Raw genomic sequence first — 18,727 nt, forward strand, 5'->3', positions numbered from 1 at the left:
TAAAGTCCTGAGTTTGGAACCCTCGTACCCAAGTAAAAGCCAGTGGAGAAGCACACTTCTCTGTAACCCCAGTACTGAGGGGCAGAGACAGCCAATCCTTGCAGCTCATTGGCCAGTCTAGCTAAATTGATGAGCTCCAGGTTCAGGAAAACCTGTCTCAGAAAAATGAGACAGAAAGGGCTAGAGAGAAAGTCTGTGGTTAAGAGCCCCTACTGCTCTTGCAGAATATCTTACTGGACCCCACTCCCAGCACCCACATCAGGCAGCTCACAAGGCACACTGTGCAGTAAACTGATGCAGGCATATACACAAAAAGAACACAATGTTTTGAATCTTAAGGAGAAAAAAAGGTGGAAAGCAATTGAGAAAGTCCCTTAAAGTCAACCTCTGGCCTCCAGACACATGCAAATACATGCACACCCACCCACAATGTATACAACATACACACACTACACACAAGAAAATAAAAATTAAAAGGCCACTTGCTAGTATATAACCAATAAAATATAAAAACAACAAGAAAAAATTTAAAACAATGTCTATCCACACAGCTAAGTATAGTTGTGCCTGCCTGCAATCCCAGCACTTGGGAAGCCAATCTGGGCTAACAGAAAAGAAAAAAGAAAAAAAGACCTAACCAAACCAAAAGCAGGTTAAAAATAAAATAATGCCCTTAATATTTATTTTTTCTTCATCCAATATGCAATATTTTAATTTTGGACACTTTTTTCTCACATATTAATGTGAGAACTTTATCAGTGTAGGTAAATGTTCTCTAGATATATCAGCATACTGACTTAACAGTAACAGAGAGACTCAAATTGTTTTTAATTCTCCTTTATTCAAAAAAATATTTTATGAAATTACATATATTTGAATGAGTTCCTAATTCAACACTATTTAAAAGAAGACTACAAAGGTCTTATTATTTTTAAGAACAGCCATCTGTTTTCTAAATAAGCTGTTAAGGTGTTCCATAAGCAGTAGATTATGTTATTTCTTTGCTATATTATTTTTTAATTGTTTTATGTGTACAAATGCTTTGTCTGCATGCTATATCTGCACCACGTGAATGCCTGGTACTCCCAGAGGTCAGAAGTGCCAGAACACCCAACACTGGAGTTACAGGTGGTGGTGAGTCACCATGTGGGTTCCGGGGATCAAACTCTGGTCCTCTGCAAAAGCAATAAGGTGCTGAGTCATAGCTCCAGTCCTTATCATCGTTTTTAAATTCAAACTTTCAGTTTTAAAAATCGTCACTTTCTTGGGATAGGGGAAAAAGGCAAGGGGACAGCAAATGAGTTCTAGCTCTTACAAATATTAAAATATCTGATTACCCAGCTATTGATGGAAAGGATAAGAATCTGGGTAAAAAAAAAAAAAAGAATGAACGAATGTGACTTTTTTTTCCCCCTTTTTTTCCCCTTTATTTTGAGACAGGCTCTCTTCATGTAGCCCTGGCTGTTCTGGAACTTATTATGTAGACCAGGCTGCCCTCAAACTCAGAGATCTGCCTGTCTCTGCCTCCTGAGTACTGGGATTAAAGTCATGTGCCACCGCTCAGTGAAAACATGACTGACTCCTAATGAGACTTTCATACACGATTTCTAAGGAGTACAAACATTTACAAGTTGAAGTTAAAGCTGGGGATACGGTTGAGTGGCACCTGTGGTCCCAGCACTCAGGACTGGAAAGCAAAGGCAAGAGGGTCTTGAGTTTGAGGCCAGCAGGACCCCAACACAAAGAATACAATTACTTTGAGAGTTTAAATATGACTCTGATTAGATACCTTGAGTTCAGAGAACAAAGTTAACTGGGGGAAAAAAAGTACCCTCTAGTTCTATCCATTGCAAAGGCAGACAACCAGAGCAATGCTCCTGCAGCCCTTACACAGGGAATACGGCGTGGTTCTGAACACCACGCCCCAACACAGTAAGCCTGGAATCGGGGTGAACGTCTGTTCCCTAGGCAGGAAAAGCAGGAGAACTTGAAATACACTGGTTGTGATTCCTGGCTGCGCCACTGTACAAGTGTGGGGTTGCTGACATTTCATGCTTTAGTTTTCCATGCTATAAAATGGGTCTTAATATAACAGCCTATGTATCACAGAATAGGTGGTGAATTAAGTGACTTAAAGAAGGTAAAGTGCTTTCTTTTCTTTCTTTCTTTGAGACAGGGCTTCTCTGTGTAATCCTGGCTGTTCTGGAACTCGTTCTCTATCTCAGGCTAGCCTGGAACTTACAGATTCGCCTGCCTCTGCCTCCTGAGCATTGGGATTAAAGGAATGTACCACCACCACACAGCCTGTAAAGAGCTTTTTAAAATGTTATAATAGGCATTAAATGCTTTAAGTATATTTAAAATCAAAAACCCTCTGGCTGGGTCAATGTTCAGTGTTTATAAGCATTTGCTGCTCTTATAAAGGATACAACACAACTTTATGCTTCCCAGTACCCGCATGGTAGCTGACAACCCTCTGTAATCTCTAACTCCAGTTCTAGGGGATCCAATTCCTTCTTCTAGCCTCCATGGGCACCAGACACACAAATGGTACACTTACATACATGTAGGTAAAACACTGGTATAAAAAAATAAATTTTTACAAACAGAAAGAGAGGGGCTGGAGAGATGACTCAGTGGTTAAGAGCACTGATTGCTCTTCCAGAGGACGGGTTCAATTCCTAGCACTAACATGACAGTTTACAACTGTCTGTAATTTCAGTTCCAGAAGATCTGACACCCACGGCAAAACACCAATGCACACAAAATAAAAATAAGTATTTTTTTAAAGTAGGGTAAAATAATTTAATAAAAGAGAGAGAGAGAGAGAGAGAGAGAGAGAAGGAAAGACTAAAACCCCTCTCATGCTCTAAGGCTCTACTTAACTGTTAGTGTTTATTCTATTTTAGGTAGTCAGTGTCTTTGTCTCTAATGTTAGTCTTATTTTTTAAACTTTAAGCACCCACAGAGCAAATATATATATCAATTCTTCGAGTCTAAAATCAAAATAGTTCTTTTTTATTGTTATTAGTTTTTTGAGACAGGGTTTCTCTGTGTAGTCCTGGCTATCCTAGAACTCACTATGTAGACCAGGCTGGACTCAAACTCAGAGATCCACTTGCCTCTGCCTTCCAAGTGCTGGACTTAAAGGCATATGTGATCACTGCTTAGCTCTCAAAGTAGTTCTTAATAAATAAATGCTAGTGGGTGGCATTAATAATAAAATAAGCCAGCAAAAAAACAGCATAAAGATGTGTTCTATACAGAAAAGCTAAAATGGGTGAATAACAAGAGTTTCAAACTCCTGAAGGTAACGTTTCCTGCAAATTTTGACCTGATATCACACACGTTAGAGAAGACAAAACACTGAAGGCCCACTGCTGCCACTCAGACAGTGTGCCACAGGCCTGGTCCATTTCTAGCTCAGAAAGAATGAAAAACGAAGTATCAAATGGAGCTTCTGAGCCAGAAGTAAGGATAATCCCAGCAAGGGTGGCTGAGCCATGAGGACTGTGAGTTCAAGGGCAGCCTGCTCTACAAAGGAAGTTCCATGCCTACAGAACTACATAGCAAGGTCCTGTTTAAACAAAACAAAAAATTGTGGAGAAATAGTTACAATGGGATAGACTGGCTATCCTGAGTATAATTAAAGTATTTTATCAAGGCTAACTTTTCTAATTTTTATCGCTGTGCAGTGAATACTCAGGAAGTTATCCTTGCTCTTGGAACATATTCTGAAGTATCTGAGGTAAAACTGTACCATGTCCAGCACTTAATTCCAAATGGATCAGAAAATCTACGTAAGGGGCTGGAGAGATGGCTCAGTGGTTAAGAGCACTGCCTGCTCTTCCAAAGGTCCTGAGTTCAATTCCCAGCAACCATATGGTGGCTCACAACCATCTGTAATGAGGTCTGGTGCCCTCTTCTGGCCTGCAGACATACACACAGACAGAATACTGTATACATAATAAATAAATAAATAAATATTTAAAAAAAAAAAAAAAGAAAAAGAAAATCTACGTAAGCAAGAAGTGACTCCGAGGACGAAAAGATGGCTCAGTACTACAAGCACTTATGACCAAGCCCCCAGTTCAGTAAGAACCCCCAGCTGAAACAAAGTGGAGAAATAGGGGAGGACACTTAAAATTCTCCTCTGGCTCCCATGTGTGCCAGGTATAGGTGAGCACATTCATATACACAACACACACTCTCACACACACACACAAATAAAATAAAAAGTGAATCTGGATAAAGCACAACTGGGAGTTCTTTGTAGTATTCATGGAACTTTTCTATATACTTGAAATTACATCAAATTTAATAGTGCTTTTAAATTTTCTTTGCAAGTAATCACTTACCTGTCTCTCACTCACTCGAAGAGGACCAAACACAATACACTGGATAAGCTTAGCCACCAACATCAAAACACAGCAAGCAGTGTTCACCAGAACCTGTACACATATCAAAGAAAGAAAGGAAGTTCAGTTCTGGTGAAATACAAACACAGTGTAATGTTTCCTATGAGGAATTAGACTGCCATTCCCAGAACAGAGCCTTCCTGCTTTTCTACCAGTACAAACTAAGTGCTATCAAAGCTAAACAGGGATGGGACGTGGGGACGGGAGCACCAGCTTCATAGCTCACTGAGTCAGACCCCTGTCCCAGTGGGTACCCTCCAGAAAGCCACCCTTCCCTTCCGACTTGACAGGACACTAAGAACTCTGCACTGTCTCTAAAACTGTATGGACCAAACTTGGTATGATGGCACACACCTGGAATCCACACACTAGGAAGGCTGAGGCAGGAGGACTGGAAGCCCAATCCAGACACCGTCTCAATTAATAAATAAACAAATAACCACACAGAAGTATGTGCCTTCGTTCCCACATGAACATTAAGGTAGCTGTTGGCTAACTGGTCTAGAAGTCATCGTGATCAGTAAAATCCAGAACTCAAAAATGCTGCCCTGACAAATGGGGAAGGGCAGGAGGACGAGCGGTCTGGAAAACAGTCAGGTAATAGAGAGGGACTGCAGAATGGAAGGATACTCTGTGACACCAGTGTCAAACCAAGGCATTCTTCCACTTGCTGAGAAAACTTCCTTCTTGAAAATAATTTTAAAAAGGTATTTTCAGAACTAGACAGCAAATGGGCAAGCCATCTTTCCCTTACTTTGGCTCCTGTCATTGTTTGGAGATAGATTCTCATGCCCCCCAGGTGGCCCTTGAACTAACTTCCTATTCTCCTAGCTCCAGTTCCTAAGCCCTAGGATGATAGGCATGTGCCACCACGTCCACCTGGTTGTCCCTCTACTTTTAAAAGCAAACTGTAATGGGGGAAGTGACGGAGAGAGGGAGGGAGGAGAGGGAATATGATGAAAGGGCCCTGTAAGACAGCAAGCCCCTCACATCCCAGCAGGACACCTCTGTATCTCCCAGCACACACTCCTGTGGCAGAACACACACCGGAGGATCTAACTCTTTACAAAAAGATTCAGTCATGTTTAGTTCTATTCTGTTGCCTAATGGGGCCAAGAAGATATTTTTAAAGGATTAAAACAAAAATCGTTCCACCTTAGGGAAAGAACTATTTGGTATTTAAATCCTTTGATAAATCAGGTGGGGAAAAATATTTCACCAAAATCCTACAGCCTTATATGAGAACCCAGTTCAGAACAATTCAGTGCGCACCTTCAGTCCCAGCACTCGGGAGGCAGGGCAGGCAGATCTCTGTGAGTTCAGAGTTCCAGGCCAGCCACAAACAAAACAAACCCAGAATTATAAGGAACTTTCAGTTTGGTCCCAGCACACATGCTGAGCATCTCACAACTGCCTATAACTTTAGGTCTAAAAATCTACCATTCCTGGCCTCCATGGGCACTGCAGGTGCACAGACACACATACACACTTAATATGAAATAAAATCTTTATACAATGGAGTGGGCTAGAGACGACTCAGCAGTTAAGAGCACTGGCTATTCCAGAGGACAAGGGTGTGATTCCCAGTATCCATGTGGTGTCCCACAACTGCCAGTCTCATAACCAACACCTTGCATTGCATACACACAAGTGGTATACAGACATACCATGCACGCAGGTAAAACACCCATACACATAAAACATAAAATCTCAAATAAAATTTTAAATAAATCTTATTTATTTAAATAATAAATAAACTGACACCTGACAATGCTCATTTCTAAGGCACTGATGTAGACTTGTAAGAGGAGCACTTCCCTTGAATTTTGCCAGTCAGTGAGAATTTCAGTCATACAAAGCAGAGGAAATATCACCCAAAACTACAACCCTCATACCAAATCTGTCTTCAGCAGGCAAATGGAGTATTTTTAAAAATCAGCTAAACTCCCCAGCTTAACTGCAAGCTGTTTTAAAAAAGGGCTCTTCCTGGTTACACGGCATCACATGAGTGCAAACACACAAATGCAACACGTTCAGTAAGTGCTCAAGGACAGGAGAAAGGTGGAAAATGAAGACCTTGAACCTGAACTCAAAAATCAGACTTAGAGTCTATCATTACTTCTCTATCCCAAGCAGCACCACTGTACCTCAGCCACCAAACAAAACTTAATTTTATCACTTTCAGTTAAGTTCTTTAAAGTTTTTGACTTACAAAATATGTATAAAAAGTTTCTTTGAAGGGTGGAAAGATGGCTCAGCAGTTAAGAGCACTTCCTGCTCTACCACAAGCCCTACTTCAAGTCCCAGCAACCGCTTCATGGTTCACAAGCACTGTGACTTCATCAGCTTCAGGGCATCCAACACCTTCTTCTGGCCTCCACTGGAACCTGCATTCATATCACGCATGCACATGTGCATGAGCACACAATTTTTCTTCAGTTTTTTTTGAAAAGTTCCAATTTATACTGTCTCCCACCTCCAACAGCAAAAGTCTCTCATAGATAAACATTTCTATTTTAATCTAAAGGGAGATTTGAAAATCAGCATGTCTAAGTAAAACAGGGCTCAAAAAAGCATATAGAGCCAGCCACTCCTGGTGACAGACCTACAGTACGAACTACATGAGAGGCTGAAACAGGAGGGCTGCAAATTCAGGACTACTTAACTAGACCCTGCCTCAAAGAACAGAGGAAAGGGAGGGAAGAAAGGGAGGGACAGAAGAAAGTATATAACCACTGGGAAGAAAATGTATTAAAAAAAATAACATCCATGAGAAAACAAAACCAACGAAGGTTTGGAAGAATTAACAGTTTAAAGCTTCTGAATAGTGCTTTACTCCAACACTGCAACGACTGCTGACAATGGACGATTCTATATCTAGTTATAGGGAAAAGTCTTGCAGTTGGAGGTTAAAAGCATTTGTTGCTCTTGCAGAAGACCCACTTAGCTCCCAACATCCATATAATGAATGGTTCACAGCCATCCGGGACTTCTGTTACAGAGACTATAATGCCACCTCCTGCCCTCCAAATGCACTAGGCATGCATGTGGAGCACACTTATACATGCCGGCTAAACATTCATACCCATAAAATAAGTCTTACAATTTTTAAAGAAAAAAGTCCTAACTTCACAAGTATTGTGTCTTCCCAATAAACACAGTGACTTCTCCAACTCAGCTGCAAACATAACTGTGGCGCCAAGCATGGTGGCCCCGGCCTACAATCCTGTCACTGGAGGCTGAGGCACAAACATTGAGAGTAGGCAGCACAGTCTGTCCTGAACAGTCAGACTTGGTCTCCAAAATCAGGAAACAAAAAGAAACAAAACACGCTTGAAGAACTCAAAGGGTCCTAACTGGAGCACTCTTCCTTCCTTTCTAGTATATGCCAAATCAGTTACCTTTGACACTCTTGCAGAATTGACACCAGCCCAGATTTCAAGCCCCAGAACTATGGAACAAACTGAGTCTCCAAAAACCATAAAAAAAAAAAAAAACCCAAAGCTTAGCACTCGGGAGGAAGAGGCAGGCAGATCTCTGAGTTAGAGGCCAGCCTGGTACAGAGTGAGTTTCAGAACAGGAAGAGTTCGTTACAGAGAAACCATGTCTCCAAAAAAATAAATAAAATAAACAAAAATACCCCCCACACGAAGCTCAGTTGCAGCAAGCCTGATCTGAGCGGCCGCTTCCTTCACTCAGACAATAGTGAAGAGCTATTTAATATTTTATCTACTCTGTACAGCTTACTAATTTTTTCTCACAGGAAGAATCCAAACAAGCTAAAAGGCTTCGCCTGAATCATAGCAGAAAAATGGAGCACGCGTCCATCACTGAAGGCTTCACTGAATAAACCCTCATCCAGGAGATCCACACGAGGCATTAATAGCAGCTCAAGAAGGGATACATAATTGGTATGTCAAGGTCACTTAAGATAAAAATTCAAAGGCACATCCAGACCACAGGGGGGCAGGTACAGGTGTGAAACAGAAAGAGCTGTCACATGTATATATGTATAATCCGTAGAAATGAACTGTGTAAATGACTTGAGACAACCTGGATGTTTTGTAGGTTCCCACTTCAGGCCAGCACCAGTTACAAGAACCAGGCAATGGGAAACAGGTGGCCGGAGACCTACTTTCACCGTCTATCACGTTGGTTTCCTCTGACCTTTGAATTACGAAATTTGTAGCCAAGCACATGCTTTTAAACCCAGCACTCAGGAGGCAGAAGCAGGCGGAGGGAGCACTTGGAGCTGGGGGTTAGCCTGGTCTACATACTGAGTTCCAGGACGGCCAGGGCTGTTGTACAGAGAAATCCTGTCTCAACAAGAAGGAAAAAAAGAAGAAGTATAAACTGGTAGAATCTGTCCTTTAAATTCTTAAGTTTAGAACTGACCTGACCAGTTCTGAAATTCCACCTACTTTTCTCACCACATGTGGCAGAAGACTGAAAACCCCCGAAGAAGGCTGTCAAAAGCGCTGCCACAAGCTACAAGTTAGCCTGGGCTCCACACCTGGAGCTAAGTAAGAGCTTCAAAGGTTTCTCACCTCCTTTCTCACAGCAGGGCTACCTCCTGGTACCCCAGGGACTACTTTTCACCCTCTCAATCTCCCTTTCAAGTAGGCCAGGGTGCCCAGGTCAGGGAGTGCTCTGCAGAACTCCTCCCCAATACTGTTCGCCCCAGTTCACAGCTTAGGACCCATGCCACCTCGCAGCTCAGTGTCCACGGCACCCGCTCCGGTCCTTCCCCACCTCCAAACCCCACCGGGTGCTGTGTGCATCGACCATCACCTCGCGTGTTTCGCCTTATTTACATATGAGTCATATGAGGGTAGGGGAAAGTGCTCTTCGCAGCTGTGTCTTCCAGAGGGCTGAAAATAGCATCTCTGAACGGTTTTGAACTGAGTGTGCTAATACAAAACCTCCTGCAAGGCTGTCTACAAAGACGAGTTCTGGAGAGCCTAACGCACAAAACAGTAACTAATAAGATTTGCAGCTGACAAAGGCCCGGTTCTTGTCCATCTAGCTTGACCTTGGCAGGGTTTCATTTTTGTTTTTATTGGGGGGGGTACTATATAAATGCCCGTGAGTGGGGCTCAAGAAGCATCCACAAAGGCCCGCCACACAGTCACTCAGCAACGCTGTCAGGCCACAGGGGAAGTGCTCTGGGAGTGCAGGAACAAAGCTGCTCCAGCACAAAGTGGGTACTAGATGATAAAGTAAGTTCTGGGCACACAAGAGAAGTAGGGGCAGCCACGGGATGCCAAAAACAAGCACATCAAAACTCCAGAAGAGGTGGAAGAAAAACTGCACCAAGTTCAACTGAGAAATAATAAGGACTCGAGGGGTGGGGGGGGGGGGGATAACCAATTTGCATGCAGCAAGACTATAGAAAGAAAAAAAAAACATTTCTTTAAAACGGTTCTCAGCAAAACCAAAAGGCCTTGGGTAATCTTTTATGAAGCGGTATTAACCTTGGAATTTGAACATGGGTTCTGCAAAAAGAAATTTATGATTAAGAAAAAAATCATTAAACAATACTACTGTCTGTTCTCTGGCTACAATAGTGGTTCCTGTTGAGCGTCCTGCTATCTCAGACTGACAAGAGCACATCAAGGACTGCCCGACAGTCTTCGGTCGAAAGCTCTCGCCACGGAACTCTTAAGTTGTTTACCCTGTTACACAAATGCACAGAGATCTGAAATTAAACAAGATGTGAACTGAATTCTTTGTCTCGTCCATTTGGTAAAGAACGGCTCATCTCTACACAGGAGTAGGGAAATTGGAACTTCACCCTTCCCTACCTCCTCTTAAACTATTATCAAAGGATCGGGCAGCTTAATCTACAGCCCCCGGAGCTCACAAATCCCTCTGCTTCCTGATGAAGCACAGTGGGAGTAATTATAACAAATGAGTTGCTGATAATTCCACCAACTTAGAATATTAACCCCTCAGTCATTCACAGCTTGCTCTAGGCGCCAAGAGAGAACTCCGAGGAGAGAAGATCCCACAAGCCATAGTAAATCCAAGTGACAAATTTTAAATCCTAGAGCAACTTTTCACATTTCTGAGGGTGTATAGACGAGGCATGCAAATGCAGGTGAGAGCAAAATTTCCGCACATCTGCCCAGCCTGAAATGATGTAATAAACGAAGACAGTACTTGTGCCATGTGAACGTTGCTTATCTCGCCCGGACAGAACAAACTAGAAACCTTGTTTGAAAATGGACCGCTCAGGGAGAAATCGAGTTCAAAGCAGACGCTGCCACACCGATCAGAATGTTTTGCTGTCTTCAGTCACCAAAGGGAACAGTCACAAACCAGCAGGTAAAAGAAAAAGGACGCAGCTGGTTTGTTTGCTTCTTTCCACAACGCCCGCCGGCGGGTAATCCATTACCAAATAGCAACCTTTCAAAGTTGTTTTCTTTAGAGTTAAATGTCTGTCCCAACCCGTCCAAACGCTTAAAATGTCCCCCTAACTCTCGGTCCTCTCTCTTCCTCGAGAACCCGCCCACAACACCGCCGAGCTGGACGCCACTTGCCCCGGCTCCGGCCCCGCTGCCCTGGACTCCGTCGGCCGGGACCGACCGCCCTTCCGTGGGCCGGCCGTTCAGCCGGGCGACCTGGCCCCTTCTTCCCTCCGCGGCTCGCCATGCTCGGATCGCCGCTCGGCCTCCAGCCCCACGCGAGAGGGGTCAGCTCGGCCTCCAGTCCCACGCGAGAGGGGTCACCTCGCCCCCACCCCCGGCCTCCTCAGCCCGGGTCAGCGCCCGGCCACGCCCCCCGCGGATAAAGGGTGACATGGCGGCTCCCGCTCGCTCGTCCGCCCGCCCGCGCCCGGCCCACAGCCTCGCTCACCCACACGAACAGGCTGTCCGACAGCAGGTACTGGGCCACGTCGCGGGCCCGGGGGCCGCCGGCGGCCAGACGCGACGGCACGAGCGCCTCGGGCTGCAGCGGGGCCGTTAGCGGCTCCGGCTCGCCGGACCCGGCCTCCGGCTGGCTGAGGGCGCGGTAGGCGCTGACGATGGTGCCGAGCAAGGCCAGGCCGCTGAGGCCCGTGTAGGTGCGGAGGCTGGGCCACGGGAAGCGCTCGAGGAAGAGCAGCGGCATGGCGGCGGCGGCTGGCTCCGGCGCCCGGGGCTCCCCGCGCTGCGGCCAGGCGCCTGCGGCGGCCTCGCGAACGGCGGCGCCCACGGGCTCTGGCGTCGCTGCCGCCGCCGCCGCGCCGGGCCGGGCCGGGTCGCTGCTGGCTGCTCGCGCCGCTCCGCCCCGCGCCGCTCCCGCTGCTGCCCCTGCCGGCGCGGAAGAGCCTCGGCGGACTCGGGGCGGGCCGCCGCCCCTAGCGGGACGCGGGTGGGACGGGCGCGGGGGCGCGGCCTTCGTCCCCCGCCCCCAGCGGGCGCGCCGCAGCCCCAGGGGCCCCGGACCGGGCCTAGGGTCCCGCGTCCCGGTGCCTTGCAGCATCCTTGGCGACCCTGGGCCCACTGACGCCGCGGACGCGCCCCAGCCGGACTCTGGAGTGAACCCGGCCCGTGGGCAATGACGGCAGGCCTGTGTGCGTGGCCGGGCGGCAGGGTGCGGTACCCAGGCCCCTGGCCCCTTGTGCCTTGTTCCTCCCCGGCAAAGCAGGTAAACGCCTCCCACCACCCTGAGGGCTGCCATGGTGTCCTAAAGAGGGGACTTGATGCTTAGGAAGTAATAGGAGCCTTGGCTACCTCCTTAATCAGGTCTTAAGTCTCTGTTTACAAATAGCCGCGAGTAGACTATTTTTAAAACAGAGATAGTTTAACAGGAAATAAAAATATGTTCTCTCTTATGCTACAAGTAGAATGTAAAATGGTACTGGGCTTCTTGGAAAATGCCTGTTCCTCAAAGTTAACCAAAGAGTGACCATTTGACCTGGCAGTTACCTGGCTTAAACATCTAAGCGAAATGAAAATGTACAACCACACAAAACTACGACGCAGTGGTTGACAATAGCATTATTCCTAATATGTCAGAGAGGGAAAACTCCAATGGAATATAGTGTTTGAAAATGAAATATGTATACATGCCACAATATAAGAGCATATCGTGGAGATATGCTCGAGTCAAGCCACACACAGTATCTACATAGTATGTAATCCCACCGATATGGCAAATACACGGAGTGTAATGTCTGTAGAGTAGAGGGGAGCATGAGAGAACAGGAGGTGAAAGGTTGGGGTACTAGTTTCCTGAAGCGATGATGTTCTGAAATTGCTGTTATACACCTATACATTAAAAGACACTGAATTATTCACTAGAAACAGCAAGTTAGGTCTCTGTATATGAAGTACATCGTATTCTCAAGCCAGGCAATAGTGCCTATCCCAGAATGTATGCTCTGTAAATAGCTGGTGGGTTTCCCCAGAATTTCTAAAGGGGCTAAATTGCCTTTAAAGTATTTTTCAAGCCAAATATCCAAAGTCCATAGATTCTGTTTTGTTTTTTGAGACAAGGGTTTTCTTCGTAGTCTTAACTGTCCTGAAACTCACTCTGTAGACCAGGCTGGCCTACGAGATCCGCCTGCCTTTGTCTCCCAAGTGCTGGGTTTAAAGGTGTGTGCCACCACCGCCCGGATCTATTGCTGCTCATAGTAGTAGTCCATAGAATCTTTTAATCTGAAAATTAACCACCACTTTGTAATAATTCATAAAAAATACCTTGTTAAAAGTCTTCATATGCTTAAGTTCTCTTTGGTTCTCTCCCCAGTCATTTGCAAGATAGCTCAGCAGCAGATAAAGCATTTGCTACAAATCCTAGTGACCTGGGTTTGATTCCCATAACACCCAGAAGTTATCCTCTGACTTCCCTATTGTGTGCACACACGCACACTCACATAAAAATAAAACACTGAGTGTTGTGGAATATTCGTTGAAGATGTGTTACATTCAGTTTATGCTGTTGAATATTTGTTTAATGATGCAAAAATGCATTGCATTCTTTTATGTTGCATTTAACTCTGTAAAGCTGTGTTACTTTGCCTGCCTAAAACACCTGATTGGTCTAATAAAGAGCTGAATGGCCAAGCTAGGCAGAGAGAAAAACATGCAAGACTGTTGGGCAGACAGAATAAATAGGAGGAGGACGCTAGGGAAGAGAGGGAGGAGAGGATGCCAGGGGCCAGTCACATAGCTATCCACGGAGGAAAAGAAAGATATCTAGAATAAAGAAAAATATATAGAATAAAGAAAGATATATAGAAAAGGAAAGATATAGAATAAAGAAAGGTAAAAAGCTCGGAGGCAAAATGTAGTTAAAGAGAAACAGGATAATTTAAGTTAAAAAAAGCTGACTAGAAACGAGCCAAGCTAAGACTGGGCACTCATGACAAGAATAAATCTCCATGTATTTATTTGCGAGCTGGGTGGCAGACCCCCAAAGAGAAAATAAAACAAAACAAAAAACAAAAAAATAACCACAACCAAGCCTGAACACTATTGTCCAAATAATGGAAAGCTTTATTCTGAAGAAATGAGGATGGTAATTTCCCAGGTGAGTGTTCTGCTTCACAAGGTCAGATCTGAGTCACCGTGATTTTTAAACCGTATACATTTGTAATTCACATCCGAGCCAAGCCACAAAAGAGTAATATTAGATCTCAAACTTGTCCTCTCATATTGCCAAATAACAGAGCTGCCTTTTTAATCTCAGAAGCTTGGGCTTTCTGAAAGTCCAATATGCGTAACAGGTGAAGTTAATCCAGCCCAGCTGCATTTTACAAGATTGCAAAAGACTTTAAATGTTTTTTGTGTTGTGTGTGTGTGTATGTGTTTGTTTGTGTGTGTGTTTTTGCTAGAAGAGTCATTGTTCTATTTCTTTGCCCCTCATCCTTCTCTCAGGCAGCTGTTTGAGACACTTGTTCTCACTCTAACCCAGTCTGGCCTCCAGCTTGAGGCAGTTCTCCTACCTGAAACTCCTAAATGGTAGAGGATGACAGACGTGAACCACCACACCCAATGAGCTCCCATCGCTCTCCATCTTTGTCTCCCTTTCTCCTCCTTCCTCCCCGTCTCTGTATTACTGGGTCTATAGTCTTGAACTCCTGAGCTGAAGTAACCAACCTGCCTCAACCTGCGGAGTATGCCACAGAATAAGTACCAGTCTCATGATTGGTTTTGTGTTTTTAAGAACTAACAATTATTATGCATATTTATGTGTCTGTGCCTGCATGAATTTGTTTAACGTGTATGCAGGTGCCCACCAGTTTTCAGATCCTCTGAAACTGCAATCACAGGCAGTTGTGAGCTGCCATTTGAGTGCTGAGATTCAAACCTGCGTCTTCTGGAAGAGTAGCCAATGTTCTTAAACTGCTGAGCCATCTCTCCAAAGTCTTAACAAAAAGCCAGATTACAGTAGCTCACACTTATAATCCTGTAGATGAAGAAACAGTCGCTAATGATACAACAATATGTAGTCAACACACTGTGTTGTGACTTTTAAGTATCCCAGGCTTTAGGCTCTAAATCCAGTGATTCCATCAACTGCAGGTAACTGAATCCACTAAGGGCATGCTAAGGGAAAAGAATGGGAAGGGAAGGACAGCATCCATAGCCCAGATCATCAGGTCCTTGCCACTATGCCAAGCTGGTCCCTTATCCAGTGGACCTGAGCACAGACAAGGAAACATCAAATTTAGCAACCCACCACATAGGACTATCCCAAACAATTAGTTGTTCAGTTTTAAATGCTTTTATTGAAATAAGAACTTAAAAAAGAACAATGACCATTTTAGTCAAACTTTGGCTTTACAAATATAAAAATATAACCAAAACTCCAGTTTCTTTATACATTCCTATAAACAAACCAGGAAAGTGCTCAAAGCCACAACTATAAATGGTACTTGTGTGTGTGTATATATATATAACCAGCTTTTCTGTTTGGGAAGAACATGGATTGAACCCAGAGTTTTCTAGGCAAGCACTCTATCACTGAACAACATTGCTAGCAAAGAAGTTTTTGAACACATTACTCTTTCAACAGAACAGTATAATTTTATGCATTTCTCCAGTTTAGCTCTAGCCTTTATCCCTTAATACCACTAAAATACATTTAGCTGGCTTAATCTTCATACATCTGGGGTTTTTTTGTTGATTTTTTTCTCAAAATAGGCATATATATGTGTGTTAATATTAAGTTGAATTTAATGGCTCAAACTGAATGAGAACTTATATTTAAACAGAGGCAAACTTGAGTGAGTCCAGTTTAACCCAAGTGATAGCAAACAAGTGAAATGATTTAGAAACTCAAATCTTAAACTACGGAAGCTGACTAAGCTTCTTTAACAGTGTAGCACAAGAAAACTGAAAATTCGCTGCATCAGTCAGCACTCCACATGCTGTTCCGAATACTAAGAATTAGTAAAAGCTTCTAAGTTTGGGGAGCTCAGATATGGAGGAGAGGCTACTCAAGCATTTCATCTCAATTGACAAAGCAGGTGCTTTAAAAATGAAGTTCTGGGGCTGGAGAGATGGCTCAGTGATTAAGAGCACTCTGGCTGCTCTTCCAGAGGTTCAATTCTCAATACCCACGTGGCAACTCACAACTGGAACTCTACTTCCAGATTTGACACCTTCAAACCAAAGCACATAAAGTTAAATAATAATAAAAAAAAAACAACTAAATTCCAAAATAAAAAATGAAGTCCTAAATGCCATTACTCTCTTGTACACTGAGGGAACAAGGGAATTCTAGCAGGTCTTTAGAAGAGCCAGGAGGGCTGGAGACAGCTCAGTGGTTAAAAGCACTGGCTGCTCTTGCAGAGGACAGGAATTAGATTCCCAGCATTCACCTAGCAGCTCACAACCGTGTCTAACTACAGTCCCAGGAGAGCTGATGCCCTCTTCTGCTGTCCATGGACACCGTACACCTATGGTGCACAGATGTGCATGCAGGCATCACATCCATACACACTTTCTTTAAAAAGAATACAAACTAATGTACAGATTTTATTGAGTGTTTCTGTGTGACCCTGGCTGATCTTGAACTCAGAGACCCACCTGCCTCTGCCTCCTGAACCACCTAGTTAGTAGTGCTATTTCTAAAGAAAAAAGATTTCACAGTAGTCTTCCATCTGTTCTCCAACAGGGTAGATCAGTCCTAAACATGACTTTAAGCAATTTAGTTTTTCATTTTTCCCTTTACAACATTTAAATGTTGTAACATTTATGTTAAATGTTTAAACATTTCCTAGGGTCACTTAGTTTTGTATAGAGCACGTACTACTAGCATTAGTGAAGAAATAACAAGAATGCTTTCATTTGTAAATTAGGTTAAAAATGTCAGTTGGTCAAAGGCTTATTTTAATACTCTGCGACATTTAGTATGTATGTCATTGGAATGACCCTCTAAGAGACTTATGTCCTAAGTGATGTTACATATCAAAAAAATTGTAACATGTGCTCTTTTTGAGTACTTTAAAGAACACATGAAATCTGAACCCCTCTAATGCCTCTCAACTCTTCAGGAAACAAAAGTATTGGGATCCAACTGTAATTGACCAAAGGCTTTAAAACTTGCGATGGGAATTTTGTTTAAAACCAGCTCCCTTACATACCAAGGTTAGAACAACTGGTAACTCAGAATATGAATGGCTGGCTCAAGCACTTACAGTTGGAAGAAGTGAGCAAGTATTTCTGGGTCAAAGTTTAAGTTACAAGGGACAAGAGTGGATTTGAATCAGATGACTCTTCCAACTCAAGAACTGTTTTCTGCCAGCACTCTACACCACAGGCAGGAGAAAGTTCCTCCCTCCATCTTCCCAGAACTGTAACAATGACACCTGAGGTGCAGTAGCATCTTACTTGAGTGCCCAATAGTGGAAGATGAGCCTTGTCAACCTATCCTTGTCTACCTTCCCCAATCTGAAGTATTAGCTGGACTAATCAATAAACCATGCTAAACTAGGAAGATGCTAACATAAACTACTGGGGCAAGACTTTTGGGTCCTGAGGGAAAGAAGTATTCAGGAGCTAGTGGCTTTTCAGAGGAAGTCAGTTACTCTTGGTCTTGTAGAATACTGCTTACCCACAATGAAGCATGGGCAGTTAGTCACTGCCACAACCACATGAAAGAGTGACATGACTCTAAACTTAATTCCTTGTTCACTCTTCACCTGACTGTCAAAGCTAAACAGAAGACTGTACTGACATACATGTGCTATTGCCCAATATTCAGGAGACAGGCTTGTAGTGGACAGCATAAAACGTGAAAACCAATCAAGCTTACTTCTCCTATTAACAACTTGATACACTTTGTGAGACTTTCATTACATTAAGCCTACAGGCGACAAGTCTGCAATAAGCAACTACACTGACCGTAAGTAATGATACAGCCAGCCAAGTCTTTTGTCTTTTTATAAAAATTTTTATAAGTGCTTTGCCTACGTGTGTGTGTGTGTGTGTGTGTGTGTGTGTGTGTGTGTATATATATATATATATATATATATGGACCACATGCATGCCTGGTGCCCAAGGTCAGCCATGTCTGATCCCCTGGAACTGGAGTTACAGATGGCTGTGAGCCACCATGTGAGCACTGGGAACCAAATCCAAGTCCTGCATAAAAGCAGAGGTGCTCTCAACTAATAAGCCAACTCCCCAGCCCTTAAAACTTCTTTTTGACAGGATCTCACTATGTGATGGCTGGCCTGGAACAGTGATCTGCATGTCTTTGCCTCTGGAGTGTTGTGATTAAAGTTGTGTGTTTCCATACCCAACCATCTTTGTCCTAAAACTTTATTCCACTAACTAGGCATTGTACTAGAAGTTTAAATTTGCTATTTTCTCTTAGGCTGACAAAACCTGTCCTGACTTCTAGAATCTAGATGATTCAGACTATTCCTCTGTATTGTGTTTTGAGGTAGGGACTTGCTAGGTAGCTTTGCTATCCTGGAATGCTTGGTCCTCCAACATTAGATTCCCAAGTGTACTACCATACCCAGCCTATTTTAAATATTTTTGAAAAGCTTTACTGATTGATAAAATCAAGATTTTTATCAGTACATATACAACACCTCAGATTCCCCAACTGTAACCTGATGTTATTTTTGTCATGACTCAGTAAGCAATCACAGCAGTGCAAATAGTCATTATCCCTTATACAGAGCAAAGTACTGCACTGAGTTCTAAACGGACCTTTTTATACCAATTCCTGTAGTTTTCAGCTTACCTAATCCTAAAGGATTCCCAATGTGTAACATCTTTTGACTTGTGAAGTAAGGTCTAGACAGTTATAAAATATATTTATCAAATAATATGCTGGGAATTCTTTATAACAGAACTCAC

General features: G+C 43.6%; 2 protein-coding genes across 2 annotated transcripts in view; one reads left to right on the forward strand and one right to left on the reverse strand.

Moving 5' to 3' along the window:
• The window catches only part of Amfr (autocrine motility factor receptor), a 41,538-nt gene extending 29,964 nt beyond the window's left edge, over positions 1-11,574 (reverse strand). Inside the window, exons 1-2 of the mRNA XM_085681964.2 lie at positions 11,277-11,574; positions 4,359-4,451 (exon numbers count right to left, since the gene is read on the reverse strand). Of these exons, the coding sequence (XP_085538090.1) occupies positions 4,359-4,451; positions 11,277-11,531 (348 nt within the window). The 5' untranslated portion in view covers positions 11,532-11,574. The remainder of the gene's footprint in view (positions 1-4,358; positions 4,452-11,276) is intronic.
• Positions 11,575-11,900: 326 nt separating this feature from the next.
• The window catches only part of Ogfod1 (2-oxoglutarate and iron dependent oxygenase domain containing 1), a 59,070-nt gene continuing 52,243 nt past the window's right edge, over positions 11,901-18,727 (forward strand). Inside the window, exon 1 of the mRNA XM_087900443.1 lies at positions 11,901-12,050. The gene's annotated coding sequence lies outside the window, so the exon portion shown is untranslated. The remainder of the gene's footprint in view (positions 12,051-18,727) is intronic.

The sequence above is a fragment of the Myodes glareolus genome, chromosome 22 (genome assembly GCF_982192425.1).
Source record: "Myodes glareolus chromosome 22, mMyoGla1.1, whole genome shotgun sequence".
Lineage (NCBI taxonomy): Eukaryota > Metazoa > Chordata > Mammalia > Rodentia > Cricetidae > Myodes > Myodes glareolus.